At 39.7% G+C, this 13,997-nt stretch overlaps 1 protein-coding gene across 2 annotated transcripts in view; it reads left to right on the top strand.

Annotated features, from left to right (window-relative positions):
* The window catches only part of kcnq5b (potassium voltage-gated channel, KQT-like subfamily, member 5b), a 66,476-nt gene that overhangs the window by 42,373 nt on the left and 10,106 nt on the right, over nucleotides 1–13,997 (top strand). For both annotated transcript variants that reach the window (XM_062564234.1, XM_037471480.2), the window contains exons 2-8: nucleotides 6,091–6,181; nucleotides 6,383–6,509; nucleotides 9,075–9,250; nucleotides 9,567–9,692; nucleotides 11,151–11,261; nucleotides 11,509–11,604; nucleotides 12,359–12,453. In XM_062564234.1, the coding sequence (XP_062420218.1) occupies nucleotides 6,091–6,181; nucleotides 6,383–6,509; nucleotides 9,075–9,250; nucleotides 9,567–9,692; nucleotides 11,151–11,261; nucleotides 11,509–11,604; nucleotides 12,359–12,453 (822 nt within the window). The remainder of the gene's footprint in view (nucleotides 1–6,090; nucleotides 6,182–6,382; nucleotides 6,510–9,074; nucleotides 9,251–9,566; nucleotides 9,693–11,150; nucleotides 11,262–11,508; nucleotides 11,605–12,358; nucleotides 12,454–13,997) is intronic.

Raw genomic sequence — 13,997 nt, 5'->3', positions numbered from 1 at the left:
CTATCAATCTCAATTGGCAACAGGGTTTTTTGATGGTAATTCCTCTGAAGCTTGGTAATGAGAGAACAAAAATAATGAATAATGTGAAAGCACGTATCGATACACATTGATACCATAGCCAGGTTTCAATTCAAATGCATTGCAAAAATTAACCACATTTTGTCAGAATTTGCTTTCGTTTTGCGCTTATTAAGAGTAGGTCATTGAAGAAGGGAATACAATACGCGTATTATCCAATCAGAAAAAAAACATTTTTGCATAGAAGAAAAGTGCAAAATGGGACAATTTAATAAAACAGCTGAAAGGTGAAAAACAATATAAAAAATCCTATACCAATTTATAGAAGGGACAAATCTGTATGAAGTTACGAGGAACAATGGCAGTTAAGGTTATATTCGCTTTGCTAAATCTCTTTACATTGCACATACTTTTTTTTTAAATTTTGGATGTTACAACAAGTCTTTTAAACTACAAAATTGCAAATATTAATAGAAATAGGATTATGGACACTCGCCTAATGAGACCAAGTGAAAACACCACTGACTGCGACACAGCAATAACTGTGACTCGCTTTGACAAGGTAATTATATCTGTTTCAGCATGTTGCCAAACACTGTTCCAAGATGCTGCACATCAAGTACCTAATATCTCTGAATCAGTCCAGCACATGACTGCACATGAAATATTCACAGTGATTCTGAGTTGCCAATTTACCAGATCTGTCTGGTAGGAGGATGCCAGTAAGTTCTGGTTAGATCCCAGATGTGAAGGTGTGTCTGTGCAAAAGCAGGTGACCCTTTGAAGTGGGTGTAAAAAACCACAAACGCCCATCATACGTTAGTTTTAAAGACTGAAGTTTGAACTGTCAACATGACATTACTTGTGTAAGGCCTTTTTTCAGATGTCACATTGGGCATCTGGGTTTTTTCAAAGTGCAAACACTTAAGATAATTGTGAATTCTTTAATTGAATATTAAAATGTCCTACTTTATTTGTGGTCCATTGTAATTAAAACTCACAGTAGGTCATTAATGCCGCAAAGTGGGACTCAATCACAATAATTGCCAAAAATGAACTTACAGGCTTCACAGGCTTCTACGCGCTAAACAACCATACTTGCTGATGGAAATGTTGGACATATGCTACTAAGTTGGATAGATATTAAAATATCACACATAAATACTTTGTATCTTAACTGAATTTCTGTATTGGACTTGAATGAAATCGTAGTTTTGGATTTTGATACTACAGAATTGAACACAATATGTAACACAAGTCGAGTAGTTTTCAGACACGTTAATGAGGCGATGTTACATATCATACATTTTTAAATAAGAAGCATTGAAGCATAATCAGAAATGTATTGTGTAATGAACAGTGAAAAGCCCCACAATCAGGGTCTGGCTCCTTTGCAACTAGTCAGAATAGTTCACTACCTCCCCTTCACTTTCCCTTACAAGTGCTCCACACTTATGGTTTTATCCAGATGTATTTCCCTCCTTTTCTACCAAGCGTGTCAGAGGCCTTAACTTTTCATTAGATACTTATGGATAGATAGCTGCACTGTGGGTGGTCTTTGTAAGTCCATTACTCATTGGACATTACTTCCCATTCTATATTTGTCAATCCACACCAGAGTATTTTGTGCATGTCCTTACACAGGCACTCTCCTTTTTGTTGAGTTAATCTGGGAAATCTCTGCCTATCTGTATCGGTAACTCCATCTCCACTGTTGCTGTGAGGGGGTATCATTACAAAAGGATACATTCTCTCCATAATTCTCTTTTTGGGTCTCCGTAGGAAATAAAAGAGGGGTTCCTTACCTGAAGGCAGCAAAATGTGCACCTTGAACTTAACTTAAAAAGTTTTCTCGCTTGATGAGAAGAAAAATGTAAGATGTCAAAAATGATGAGAGATGCATTTGGGAGAGAGCTGAGGTAGAAAAAATGTGTCATGAGCTTGCATTTAACATGACATTTTGTAGCACCACATTAGCACCATTTCAATCACTGTAATCATTTTAACATTTAACAATTTAACATTTAACTTATCCTGCGCTCTTCTTGGGACTTTTTCGAATAAAATAAGTCTGTGCTCATGAAGTATTAAATCCAACTTCCAGCACTTAATAAGCACTCAGTAACATTACTTAAATCATAAAGTGTTTGAAGACAGTCATTTTAGCTGTTAAGTTTCAAAAAGATTCTCCCGACAGGTTCTTCACAAGATTGAAAATAAGCCCCTCAAACTTGTAATTTTGTCTAAAAGTGCACGTTTGGTCTTCTTAGGTGACGTGCTAACGTTAGAACCGGTAGAGCTGCACCAAAGAGCAGAGAGTGAGGTAGCAACCAGATGTTCGTCCAAATTTGAAGCTGAAAGCAGAAATAAGTCAGAGAAAATGCAATATGATTTTCAAATGACCCAAAAATATGTTACGCCAAATGAGGGATACATTGATGTAAACAAGCAGTTTCATACAGTATTTTTTTTGCTAAAAGGTTTGAAATATTTCCATTGGCTTGATATAGGTTAAATATGCTATAAGCTTACTCCAAGAGCCTATATCGCCATTCAGAAGTAAGCTACTATTTTTCACTGTTAAACTAAATCTTAGGACTACTGTGAATTCTAGGAACACTTAAGGCTTGTGACACCTTCAAGTGATGAGAAGCAGTTATTCCCAAAACGTGTCATGGGTTCGGCTTTTTTTGCCCATACAAAATATAAACTAGGTGTCACAAGGGTGTTCCGACTGTATTATCAAAACAGGGACATTTAACACTGTGCACAGCATAAAACTTGACACGCCAACAAACAAGCCCACAGGACTCTTCCTAAACACATTATTGCATCAATAGTAAAATCCTTGCTCCCAGTGCCTCTTTGAGCCAACTTTGCGAGTCCATTTGCACTTCTCTAATCACCCAAACACGTTCTGCTCATTCTGCTCTCCCTTTCAAACCTTCTTGCAGATTGAGATGCATAACATCAGCGTAATAGGGAAGGAGAAACACAATACCCTGCACCTAACAGCTTGACAAAATACAAAGTGCCTTCCTGCCTTCATCCTTTCAAAGAGGTGCATTATGGAAATTGCTCCAGCTGAGCTTTACAGTCACACTCACTGTCAGCACTGTGGCTTATAACACGTAGCAGCTGATGCACAGAAAATATGCACATGCTGTACATGCTTTCTTGCAGAGTTTGTGTGTTTGTGCTTGGTGTATTTTATTGTGAAGAAAGAGTGTAAGTGATAGCAATATAACAGGTGTTTTATTTGTCTCCTGAATTGAAAATTGAGTCTTCCACCATGTATGCCTCTAATATGCACCGTACTGAGAGGTTTCTTCACAGAAAAGGTCGTCATGTGTCTCTGTTCAACTTATTTTTGATGTAATCAACAGCATTTGAACAGAACAAATCACAAGTCTATCAGTGGATTAGACTGGTATTATTGTGCAATTTATAATTGATGTAATGTTCACCATTTTAGTATCCTACTAAATAATAATACATGTAAAGGAACTGGAATGCCAGCATTGATGGTATTAAATGGCCATCAACCAAGTATTGGAGACATTGACAATTGTGACCTGAGGGTGTTGTTTGATGGAATGCAAAGGGATCTCCAAAGTGACTACAATTCATTGTGATTGTGGCGTCAATGTTTGTAGCAAATGGCATTGTATTCGAATAGTTCATTGTTGAGAAATTTCACAAATGGCCACCTGAGCAGTAAATAAAAAGCATCTGAGGATATCTAACATTGCACTAGCATTAAACACAGTCATTTTATGTGTCAAACCGTTACAGGGGTTTTCCGGCAATATAGAATTGCACCTATATATATTTGGGTGAGTTGTCATAATGTTGCAGCTGATAACAAGATATCTTGGTTATTAGTCAAAAGAAAGAAGTGATGGCACACAGGAAACGGTGGCTTTGTAGCGTTGGAACATGCACCAATGTTAAGGCCTCAGCTTACAAGATAGATATCTATAGATATCTTGCATCAAGTTGCAACAAGTTTTATACTCGTTTTTGATTATTATGCAGCCAATAACTCCCTCCTGGAAAGTTGTTTTCAGGACCATGGACAGCATCCGTCTGTGTCTATGTAAGTGAGATCTTCCTTTACAATTTGATTTTGCAGCATAATTCATCTATTAATCCGCTGTGACCCAATTAACTATAAACACTGGCACCGCCTCTGTACACGGTTGCCTTATGTTTATTATTAACCAATAAAACTTGAAATCACACCCTGTGAGGATATTAGTCTTTAAATTACAACCCTTTTTCAAAACAAATAAATGAAATCCATCAAAACATATATTTTGTTTCTTAAAAGCCTTACCAGGGACAATAAATTAGAAAATGAGCTAGCTGCAAGTCCTAGATACATTGCATAGATGGCACTTTATTTAAGGGTAACAATGCCTAGGTGCAGCTTTCCTGTCAAATATATAAATTTGATTATGCAAATGAGAGCAGCACTTACCCCGTGTTCAGTGGATCTGTTTAGAACTGAGTAAAGGAAGGTTGAGGATGCATTCGTAAGAGGTAATTGGATGAGTAGGTGGAAGGACTGATGTCTCCGTGTTGTGAGGGTGTGTGGGTGTGTGCGTGTGTGTAAGCCTTCTTCATATTCAGCAGTGGCTAATTGGAAGGTTAAGAGCGATCACTCTGCTGGAAGTGCGGAGCGAGACCCTTCAGATTAATTCTGCAGCCTATGAGCGCAGGGCATGAGGACACACAAGGCCCCGCCGAGAACACTAGTTTTCAAAATGAATTAGCAAACTTGGTTGAGAGCTTAATAGTGCTGTCGGGGTTGCCAGTTATTCTCTACCCACTTTTAGAGTAAATATATTCAAAATCAAAACATAAGGTTGGCTACGGAGTTGATTGCCACTCTGTATTTTTCGGTCTGACAACCTTGTAAGTGTGAGAGGCGTAGGTGTCCCGGTGACAAGGAGCTTGCTGTTCTGATGACAGCGTCACAATGCTTGTCACTGGATGTTTTCCTCCAATCAAGTCCACATTATTCAAATCTGGGAAATGTCAACGTAGCAAACCTCAATCTTTTGATGCTGAGCGCTCGTGCTACACCCCGAACCAGCAAAAGCTCTCAGCCAAACGACAGAGCCAGATGAGAGCATATGGGTTAAGAAAAAAGGACATAGTCATCCAGATGGCTGTGGACGGTGTTGACTTCCATTGTGCCTCTGGATGTTCGAAGAGGGGCCGACTGGGGTCAGAGCGGCACAGGGACACTAGCCCGCTCTGCACACTTCCTGTTTTCACGCAGGCTTCTTTAAAAAAGAATTTGTTCAGGACAAACCACGTTATCCCTTAAAGTGTTTTTGACGAGATTCAGATGGCTCATACTATTGGGACAGCAGATCCCTGGGAGTGATCTTTACAGCTGAATGTTATAGGTCAGAAACCGTCTGCTCTCTGAACGCCTGCAAAAAGCATGTCAGTCCTTCTCCGAGAGGCCTAAGAGGAGATCACGGATGATAAAACGCAGATGTGCTCTCCTTATTTAGCATCAAGAGCCACCGTAACTCCATGCTGCCATTTCAGACAGTGACGTGTTTTTGGAGGATCTATGTGATGGAAAACAAAATGCTATGGTTATGAAGATGGTAGGCTACGGTTTCCTGGCAGAGGCAGGGACATTCAGAGTGTGGAACTGGACGTTTTCTGTTGGTTTTCCAAATAGCCGCGGTTTCACTGCTTATTTCTTGCAAATCGTATTACACAAACAGGCCTGATTAACTTGATATCTCAGGATATTGAATAATAGTGGGTTCACTGCAGAGAGGAAATAGGTTCTGTGGTTTTGCTGCCAGGGTGTTCGTGTTCTACTCATACTTCAGTGCCAGAATGGGTTCAAGAGTTTGACACAGGAAAATGCAGCGGTGGACTCCACTTTAGATCAACAGCACATTTCTGACCAGCGAAAACTGTAATTTGAGATTTGATCTGCCGGTCAGTGTGGTTATTTCAGAGGTCAGACTATTGAATATTCTGCATATGTTGTATTTACGATTTGTCCTTTTTTGTCTTTTCTGTTGCTTCGTTCAGGTTCGTCCTGGTCTTCAGCTGCCTGGTCCTCTCTGTGTTCTCAACCATCCCAGCTCATCAGGACTTCTCGTCCGATTGTATCCTCATTCTGGTAACTAACACAAAGCTGATGGATTAAACAGTCACAGATTTTGCTGGGGTGTGTGCTACTAAGCCCTGGAAAGCTTGCCAATGCTGGTGAAATATCCATTTTTTTAGGGAATCCCTGAAAAGGAAAAGCCATGCTGAATGTTGAATGTTATCACCTTTGACATCCCGGCAAAACAACTGTTGTTTGTGTGTTTTTGAACAGGAGTTTGTGATGATTGTAGTGTTTGGGTTGGAGTACATCATCCGTATCTGGTCGGCGGGATGCTGCTGTCGCTACAGAGGATGGCCGGGACGACTCCGCTTTGCCAGGAAGCCTTTCTGCGTCATAGGCGAGTTTTCGGATCCCACCTTTTTGTTCGGCCTATTTTTGAGGCAGCAGAAACCGATAATCCACCACCACCCAACCCCCAAAATAGGAAAAAATAATCTGTTACAATCAAAGCACCATTTCCTCTTCTTCACAGTACTTTCTGTTGCCTTTACTTGGCGTTTATTGAACCTCGGTTGTTCCCATCTGCGAATGCAGTCAGATGTTGGACGTAAGCACTGTTCCGCTGCACGCTATTGATCATAGTGTTCTCGTGTCATTTACAGTTGTGGTCAGACCTCATGAGAGCAGAGAGCATTTCCGTAATGAGGTTGCGTTTTATTCTTTCCATTGTTGCTTCTCTCTGCTCCTTCTTGGAAACTAGAGCAGGACGCTCTGGGGAGGGAGGAGAGGGCGTAGACGTCATGCACGGTGCCTCGAGCTCCGCAGTCACACATCGTAGTGCGTGCTGTAGTTTGCCAGCACTGAGGGAATGTGAGCGTAAAAAAGGATGAAAATAAAGTAGGAGACAGGCAAGGAGCGTGAAAAAGAGCATAAACAAGAGAGATAATGGGACTAAGTGAGGAATAAGTTGAACACTGAGTAATTCGCGAAGAGAAAGTAGATGACATGATGATCCATCCAGTCATGCATTTGTGACTTTGACATTAGCTTTCTGTGTGTTCTTATTTAAATAACTTCTTATTTTAAGAACAATCGTAGTTGGCATAATGCATTTTAAACGTTTAAGCGGATCCAGTAATCACTTGAAGTGGATAAAATTCTATAAAGGAGATGATCGGAGTTGTACTTTCTAATTTTCTAGATTTGATTACATTTGTTGTTTTATTTAGAAATAACATCAATGGAGCATTGAGGACCATACTTTAATCTTCACTCGAGGTTCACTTATTATCTTTATCAAGGCTTTTAACCAAATCTCATAGTCCTCATCTGTAAATTGATGAAGTTGAATTACTGCTGGATAGGGCTCCAGATGTAGGTCACATGAAGACACCTGCGCCATTTCCATTATCTACATAATTAAGCCTGTGTGTTACGGCTGAAAATCCTGACAAAATGAATAAGCACTTTGATTTAACCTTATTTTTCCACATTATGAGTGTATTGTATTATTTTTTGTTGTCTTTTTGAGGTCATTCAAATACAGACCCATTAGCAAACATGATCCTGTTATATGGTAACAAAAATGATGTGATGATGTGCAATACACCTTTAATAAAAAAAAATTTGGGTGCTTGAGAGATTAGATGGCAAAGTTTTTGTGAAACTGCTTTCAACAGATCCATTTATCCTTATTTGTGCCTCTTCCTGCATTGCGTAATATAAAAAAACCTAACTAAAAAAATGGAGATGGTGATGACATTCACTGCAGTTCCTCCTTCAAGAAGCCTAATGGCAAAGAAGCTAGAATTGGGTTGAGTGCGATGTCTGAAAGGACTGCTCTATACTTGTGAATGGTATTTCATCCTGTACAATACGTACACATTAATTTTCTATAATTCAAATGTACTCACTGAACCTTCAAAGAGAGTGTCCCAGAGACTCTCATCTCCTGAGTGTCATTAATGCATTGTTCATGGTGCTGTTGCTGACTTTTCCCTTTTCACACTTTGGGTCTGCCCACTGTCTGGTGGTTCAGAAGAGAAGCCATCAAACACAGATTTGTCAGCACTTTTATTCAAAAGCAGGGTGAGGTCAAGTTGGGTTTTTGTCGGCATGTTTTGGTCTTGTCATTTCCGTTTTATTTTGAAAGTAGTAACCTTCCTCTCGTTTCAGGTCACTTGCCCTTCCTCATGTCACCAGTCGAATCGTCTCCCCTGATTCCTGATTGTGTCCACCTGTTTCCCATTACCCTCATGTGTCTTATAGTCTGCGTCTCCCTTTGTCTTGTGCCTGAGTGTACCACCGTGCGTTCACCCAAGCCTCGCCACAGCCACAGGATTCGTTTATACCATCGCCTTGTCTCGGAATGATTACCCCTTTTTTGTTTTTCCTCTGAGTAAGAGTGACCTTTTGTTTGAGCTTCTTAGATTTAGTTTTAGCGTGCTTTCGAAGCCGTTCGTTTTCCTCGTTTAAGAGAGATTTTAGTTTGTTAACTTTCGTCGGAAACGCTGATAGCTCATAGCCGTTTGTTTGTTTTTTTCACGACGCGAATAAAGACGCCAAACCCTCTGCATCTGAGTCCTCATTTTAATCTGGTCCTGACAGATTTAGTTGATTGACAGGATGTTTCACATCAAAATCTGTAGACGTTAGCATCCTACTTGCAGGCTGTGTTGAGATCCGGATCATTTCAGATCACCTGGGATTGGAAATATACATATGAATACAATAGAAGCTTCAGAATGTTTTTCAAGACATTTAAAAAAAACACATTTTTCACAAAGTATTGCGAGTGGGAAAAATACAAGGAAGTCATGATAAAAGAAATCCATTAAGTAAAAATCATAAGATTTAAATGTATGATCATGACGCCAGATGTACTGTACAGTATTTTGTTTCCAGGGTTGAGTCGTAACAAGTTATCGCTGTCCCTTGCTCGCGTATCTTCTCTGCCCTTCAGACATCATAGTGCTGATTGCGTCGGTGGCGGTGGTCTCGGTGGGTAGTCAGGGCAACGTCTTCGCCACCTCGGTGCTGCGCAGCCTACGTTTCCTGCAGATCCTGCGCATGGTGCGCATGGACCGAAGAGGAGGCACCTGGAAGCTGCTGGGCTCTGTGGTTTACGCACACAGCAAGGTGAGCTGCCACCTCACACAGACACACACACAGACACACACATTGTGGTTTTTAGGCACAGTTTAATATCCCTGGTAATATTGTAAGCTCCAGTGTGAAGTACTGTGTACGTAGGACAACTTGTTTGGATACGTCGACTTACCCTTTTGAGGCTTTTCTTGTTTAAAAATGCATTGATGCCGTTGTAGAACACAGCTTGGATCAAACTTTCACTACCTGATTACTGCATTGAATGTTTTTTTCCTCCAAATTCAAAGAAGGGTGAAGTAGCGTTGAAAAATTGATTTGCGTTATTAGAATGAGTGTCTGCCTGCAGGAACTGGTAACCGCCTGGTACATCGGCTTCTTGGTTCTCATCTTCTCTTCATTCCTCGTCTATCTTGTTGAGAACAAGTTCAACAAGGACTTTGCTACTTACGCCGATGCTTTGTGGTGGGGCACGGTGAGTTTTTAGGAATATCTGTTGCTCTACTTTTTTGGAAAATCTCATCATTTAAAAATCATGTATTATCATTGTGCCACACAGGGTTACAGAGACATGTAGTTGTAAACTTCGTTCTACAATAAACCAATAAGTGTTAATCTCTTTTTAATTTGTAGAATATTTTTCTTTTCATCGCCGCAGTCATGTTTTTTTGTGCAACAAGACATCTCATAGTTACACCTCTTACTAATCAGCGTTGGTGCCTCTTCATACAAATAAGGCCTGCATTGGACGGTAATATTTTCTTTTTATTGGATTCATCATTGCCTCGAGCATTTGACAGCTCATCCATAAACATAAGTCTTGCAAAGCTCCATTGACCTACATTTCCATACCAGCTCAAAAAATCACAATGATACCGAAAGGTTGTAGCTGTCTTGTCATTTGAAGAAGTAAGAGTCTAAATGAAAGATAATCTAAACTCATCAGACTGCCAAAAGAGAGCAATATATAGATAGAGAGATAGATGGATTGACAGATATTAATGAAAGCAAGCAAGGAGTTTGGCCACCCATGCAAATTCCAAACCACAGCCAGATTTATTTAGTCATTAAATTAATCTTTTCTGGGTTTAGCTAAAGACATAGCGCTCTTCATATTTAGGTGCGGCCATTACTAAGAATTCATTTTCTTTGACTAAATTATGTTCACTGCAATCAGTCAAAGATGTAAGTATTCTATAACTGCTCTCTTGTCACAGATGATTTATTTAGCACTCCACACATATATGAGAACAGAAATGCAAAAAAAAAGCACCTCATAGTACTTCAACATTTTTCTGGGCTGAATAAACATTTCAGCCAGAGGGTTTTATCATTGTTCTTCGAATCAAGGCCATTCTGTACCGACTCGCTCGCATAAGAGCCTCCACACCAGTCCAATCACTCGTGCTGTGCTGCCTGAAGGCATCGTTTTAAAACCTTTGTGTAGCAAGCTCAGGCATTATGCAAACTAACGAGTATATCAATGTAATACAGTTGGAACACCAGACCAAGATGCAAAACTCAAAGTATTAAAAGAAGGCAAATACCGAGGGGTTAGTTGGACTAATTATAAATAATTAATGTCATTTAAAAGTATACTGACACATTGAGTTCAGCCCTCTTAGAGAAATGCACAAGAAGATGCTTTTTCATCCGTCTACCACAACTGTTAAACGTTAGAAACCTGTGACAAAACCGCAATTACATGCTCCTCACTGGGATTTAGTTTTAATAAACAAAGAAATCAAATGATAGTAAGGAATTCAATGTTAATAATTAATGTACTAATACTTGACAAACTGAAGGATGATGAAGAAGGATGTTAATGTTTCTTCTATAAGTAAAGCTCATACTTGTATTTTTTTCCTCCCATATGTAAACATTGCCAAAGCCTCATGCTGATCCTTCCTGACGATGAATTATGTTTTCACAGATCACGTTGACAACCATTGGTTATGGAGACAAGACACCAAAGACGTGGACAGGGCGGATGTTGTCCGCGGGGTTTGCCCTCCTGGGAATCTCCTTCTTCGCCTTGCCCGCTGTAAGTGAACCCAAAAATCATTTTTTTAAGTGTCAAAAGGATGATGTTTCCGTTTTATTTTGAAATATCACTTTGTGTTTAACTCGCTGTAAGTTATTTACACAGCAATAGAATATTTGATTGCAGTCCGTTAAGATTTACCAGATAAAAAATAATAACCGCACTCACAATGGGGCATTCTCGTCAGCATTGACAGTCTTTGGTGTGCACTCACATTCAGTATTTAATCCTTTCACTATCATACCAGGGTATTTTGGGCTCAGGCTTTGCCCTAAAGGTTCAGGAACAGCACAGACAGAAGCACTTTGAGAAAAGGAGAAACCCGGCCGCCTACCTCATCCAGGTAAAGCATTACTGTCTTTGGGCTATACAATAAAAATGTTGGTTTAATGAGTTGTTGCTGTTCTTCAAAAACAATTTAAACACCAAATCATCAGTACTAAATTAGTTTGAACAATTTCTATTTTCATTTTCATTTCTCAGTTTCTTGTTTCTTGTTGTCCTGACTTAACCAATAAAAAGCCTGTAACATGTAGCATCCCTCTGAAGATCCCTGAGCCCTGTGATTCTCACATTGCAAGAAGCTTTATAAACTGGGATTTGTTTTGCCATTTCAAGGCTGCGTCCAGGCCAAGAAACACCAGTTGGGCAAACCCATTATTGCTGTTCCTCTCCCCATGGCCTTCCCACATTGCATTTTATTGGTGCTGACTTCACACTGTCCTTCTCCTATATTCCTCTGTGCACTTCCTTATTTTCCCCTCACACCAACTTTTCTCCTTCATGCTTTTTGGTTTTCTCCCTCTTTGCTTTCCCCCTTCACCATTCTCTCCCATGCCATGTGCCCATCTCCCCTTTACTTGTATACTCGTGGCGTTATTACTCCACCGACAGCACCAGGCGGCACTATAAAAGTCTCCTTACCTGACCACACACCTGTTTTTTTGGTTTTCAATTAGCTTTTTTAAATTTTGTTTTCTATTCTCCTCATCCTCCCGTACCTTCTCTGTCATGTATTTATTTACTTTTTTAACCTCCCTTTTTTTCTCTTTGTGCTTTTTTGTTCTTCTTTCTGGTTTTGTGTATTCTGCATGCAGTGTGTTTGGCGCAGTTATGCGGCTGATGAGAACTCGGTTTCCATTGCTACCTGGAAGCCTCACTTGAAGGCGTTGCATACCTGCAGCCCTACAAAGTAGGTACAACTGGCAACTTCGGTCTGTATGTGGTGCCTGTGCCACATAAACCAAGTTTCTAAAGTTATCTTTTTTAAATAATTCGACCGTTTTCTTTTTTACTGTCTTGATGGATGCATTTGTGTTGACCTCTTTCTTTTGCATTGATTTTCTAATTATTATTCTAGTTCATGGCAGAAAATATAGTTTCCAGGCTCTGTTAGGAAAATAACAAAAACATCAGACTCTAAGACATCACTGAACAACCCTGAATTTTTTCTGCTATTATATAAACTTCCATTTCACACATCCACATTGCAGTCAGGCTCACTGTTTGACTAAAGTCAGTTGAGTGCTCAATGCAGTCGTTTTAGCGTAACTAATTTGGACAACATTTCTGGCTTCAATAAGCCATGAAGGTTTTCTTTTATTTGCTCCACTTAAGTCTCCTTAATTTTAGCACTGATGTTCTGAGTGACTTAGAGGTTCTTTCAAAGATACTCTGTAACAAAAATGAAGCATTCAAACCTCTTGAGTACTCTTCCTGTTGATCAGGTCATATCTGCTAAATGTATTTATATCCATGAATATTATAGTTAACTAGGACATTTTCTAACATGAGTGCTTTGTTGACTATCCGACTCGTAAATTCAGCCTGCCAGTGGATTTGGGAGCCAAGATTTAGTATGGATCACTAGAGACAGGTTTCCCACTTACAATCAAATATGTGCACACAGCAGGGGGTTGGAGAAACTTGTCAAGTTCAAGAGCATTCTTGAATATACTGTTGTATTTTATAATCGTATAAAGTGTGTAAAACTTGTACACACGTCATTTAAACCCATGGCCGTGACCAGTGGGACCAGATGAACCAGTGTCCAGCTAAGTCTTCACTCTCAGCTCACTGGGGAGGGTCCCTTCCTGAACATTTTGCAACCACTATTTTGTGAATCGAACAGTTATAAAATGCCAACAAAGTATTCATTCCCTTCCTTTTTTTTACCCCTTGTGTGTGTCCACGCCCGAAACCTGCCAATGGAGCCTGGGAATATTGTGAAAACAATCTGCAGGGCTCATATGCTGCTTACTTCATGCAGTCCCACAGTTCTTGGAAGACACAGTTGAAAGTGATTACAGTTAGTCAGCAGATCTTCAGTCACGATCTCTGGTTGAAAGCGCTTCCTTAGTTTGTCTTGACACTGCATGTTTATAGTGAGCTTTCCGGTTTGTCCAGGTCTATTTCCCTTGGAATGCTTATTACTGAATGAGGAATTGCTACCCTGAAATCTTCTGCAGCGGTTGTAAATGAAATCTCTGTACTGTGCTGATGTAGTGGACCTTACCACTGAGTTTATAGCCTTTAGCTCCTTAACTATAAATCATGTACAATATATCTATTTTTTTAAATGAAAGCTATTCAAATATTTTTTTTATTTGGGCATTCATTTATTTCCATAATTTGAATTGACTCTGTCATTGTTATACTGACAAAAGTATTGCTCTCAGCTATTAGGAGTCTAATTGATTTCTACTGTATATTGTTCAAAAGTAAAAGGAAAAGAAT

Source organism: Pungitius pungitius, chromosome 9, assembly GCF_949316345.1.
Source record: "Pungitius pungitius chromosome 9, fPunPun2.1, whole genome shotgun sequence".
NCBI classification, from domain to species: Eukaryota; Metazoa; Chordata; class Actinopteri; order Perciformes; family Gasterosteidae; genus Pungitius; species Pungitius pungitius.
This window is presented reverse-complemented; position numbering and strand designations above follow the sequence as displayed.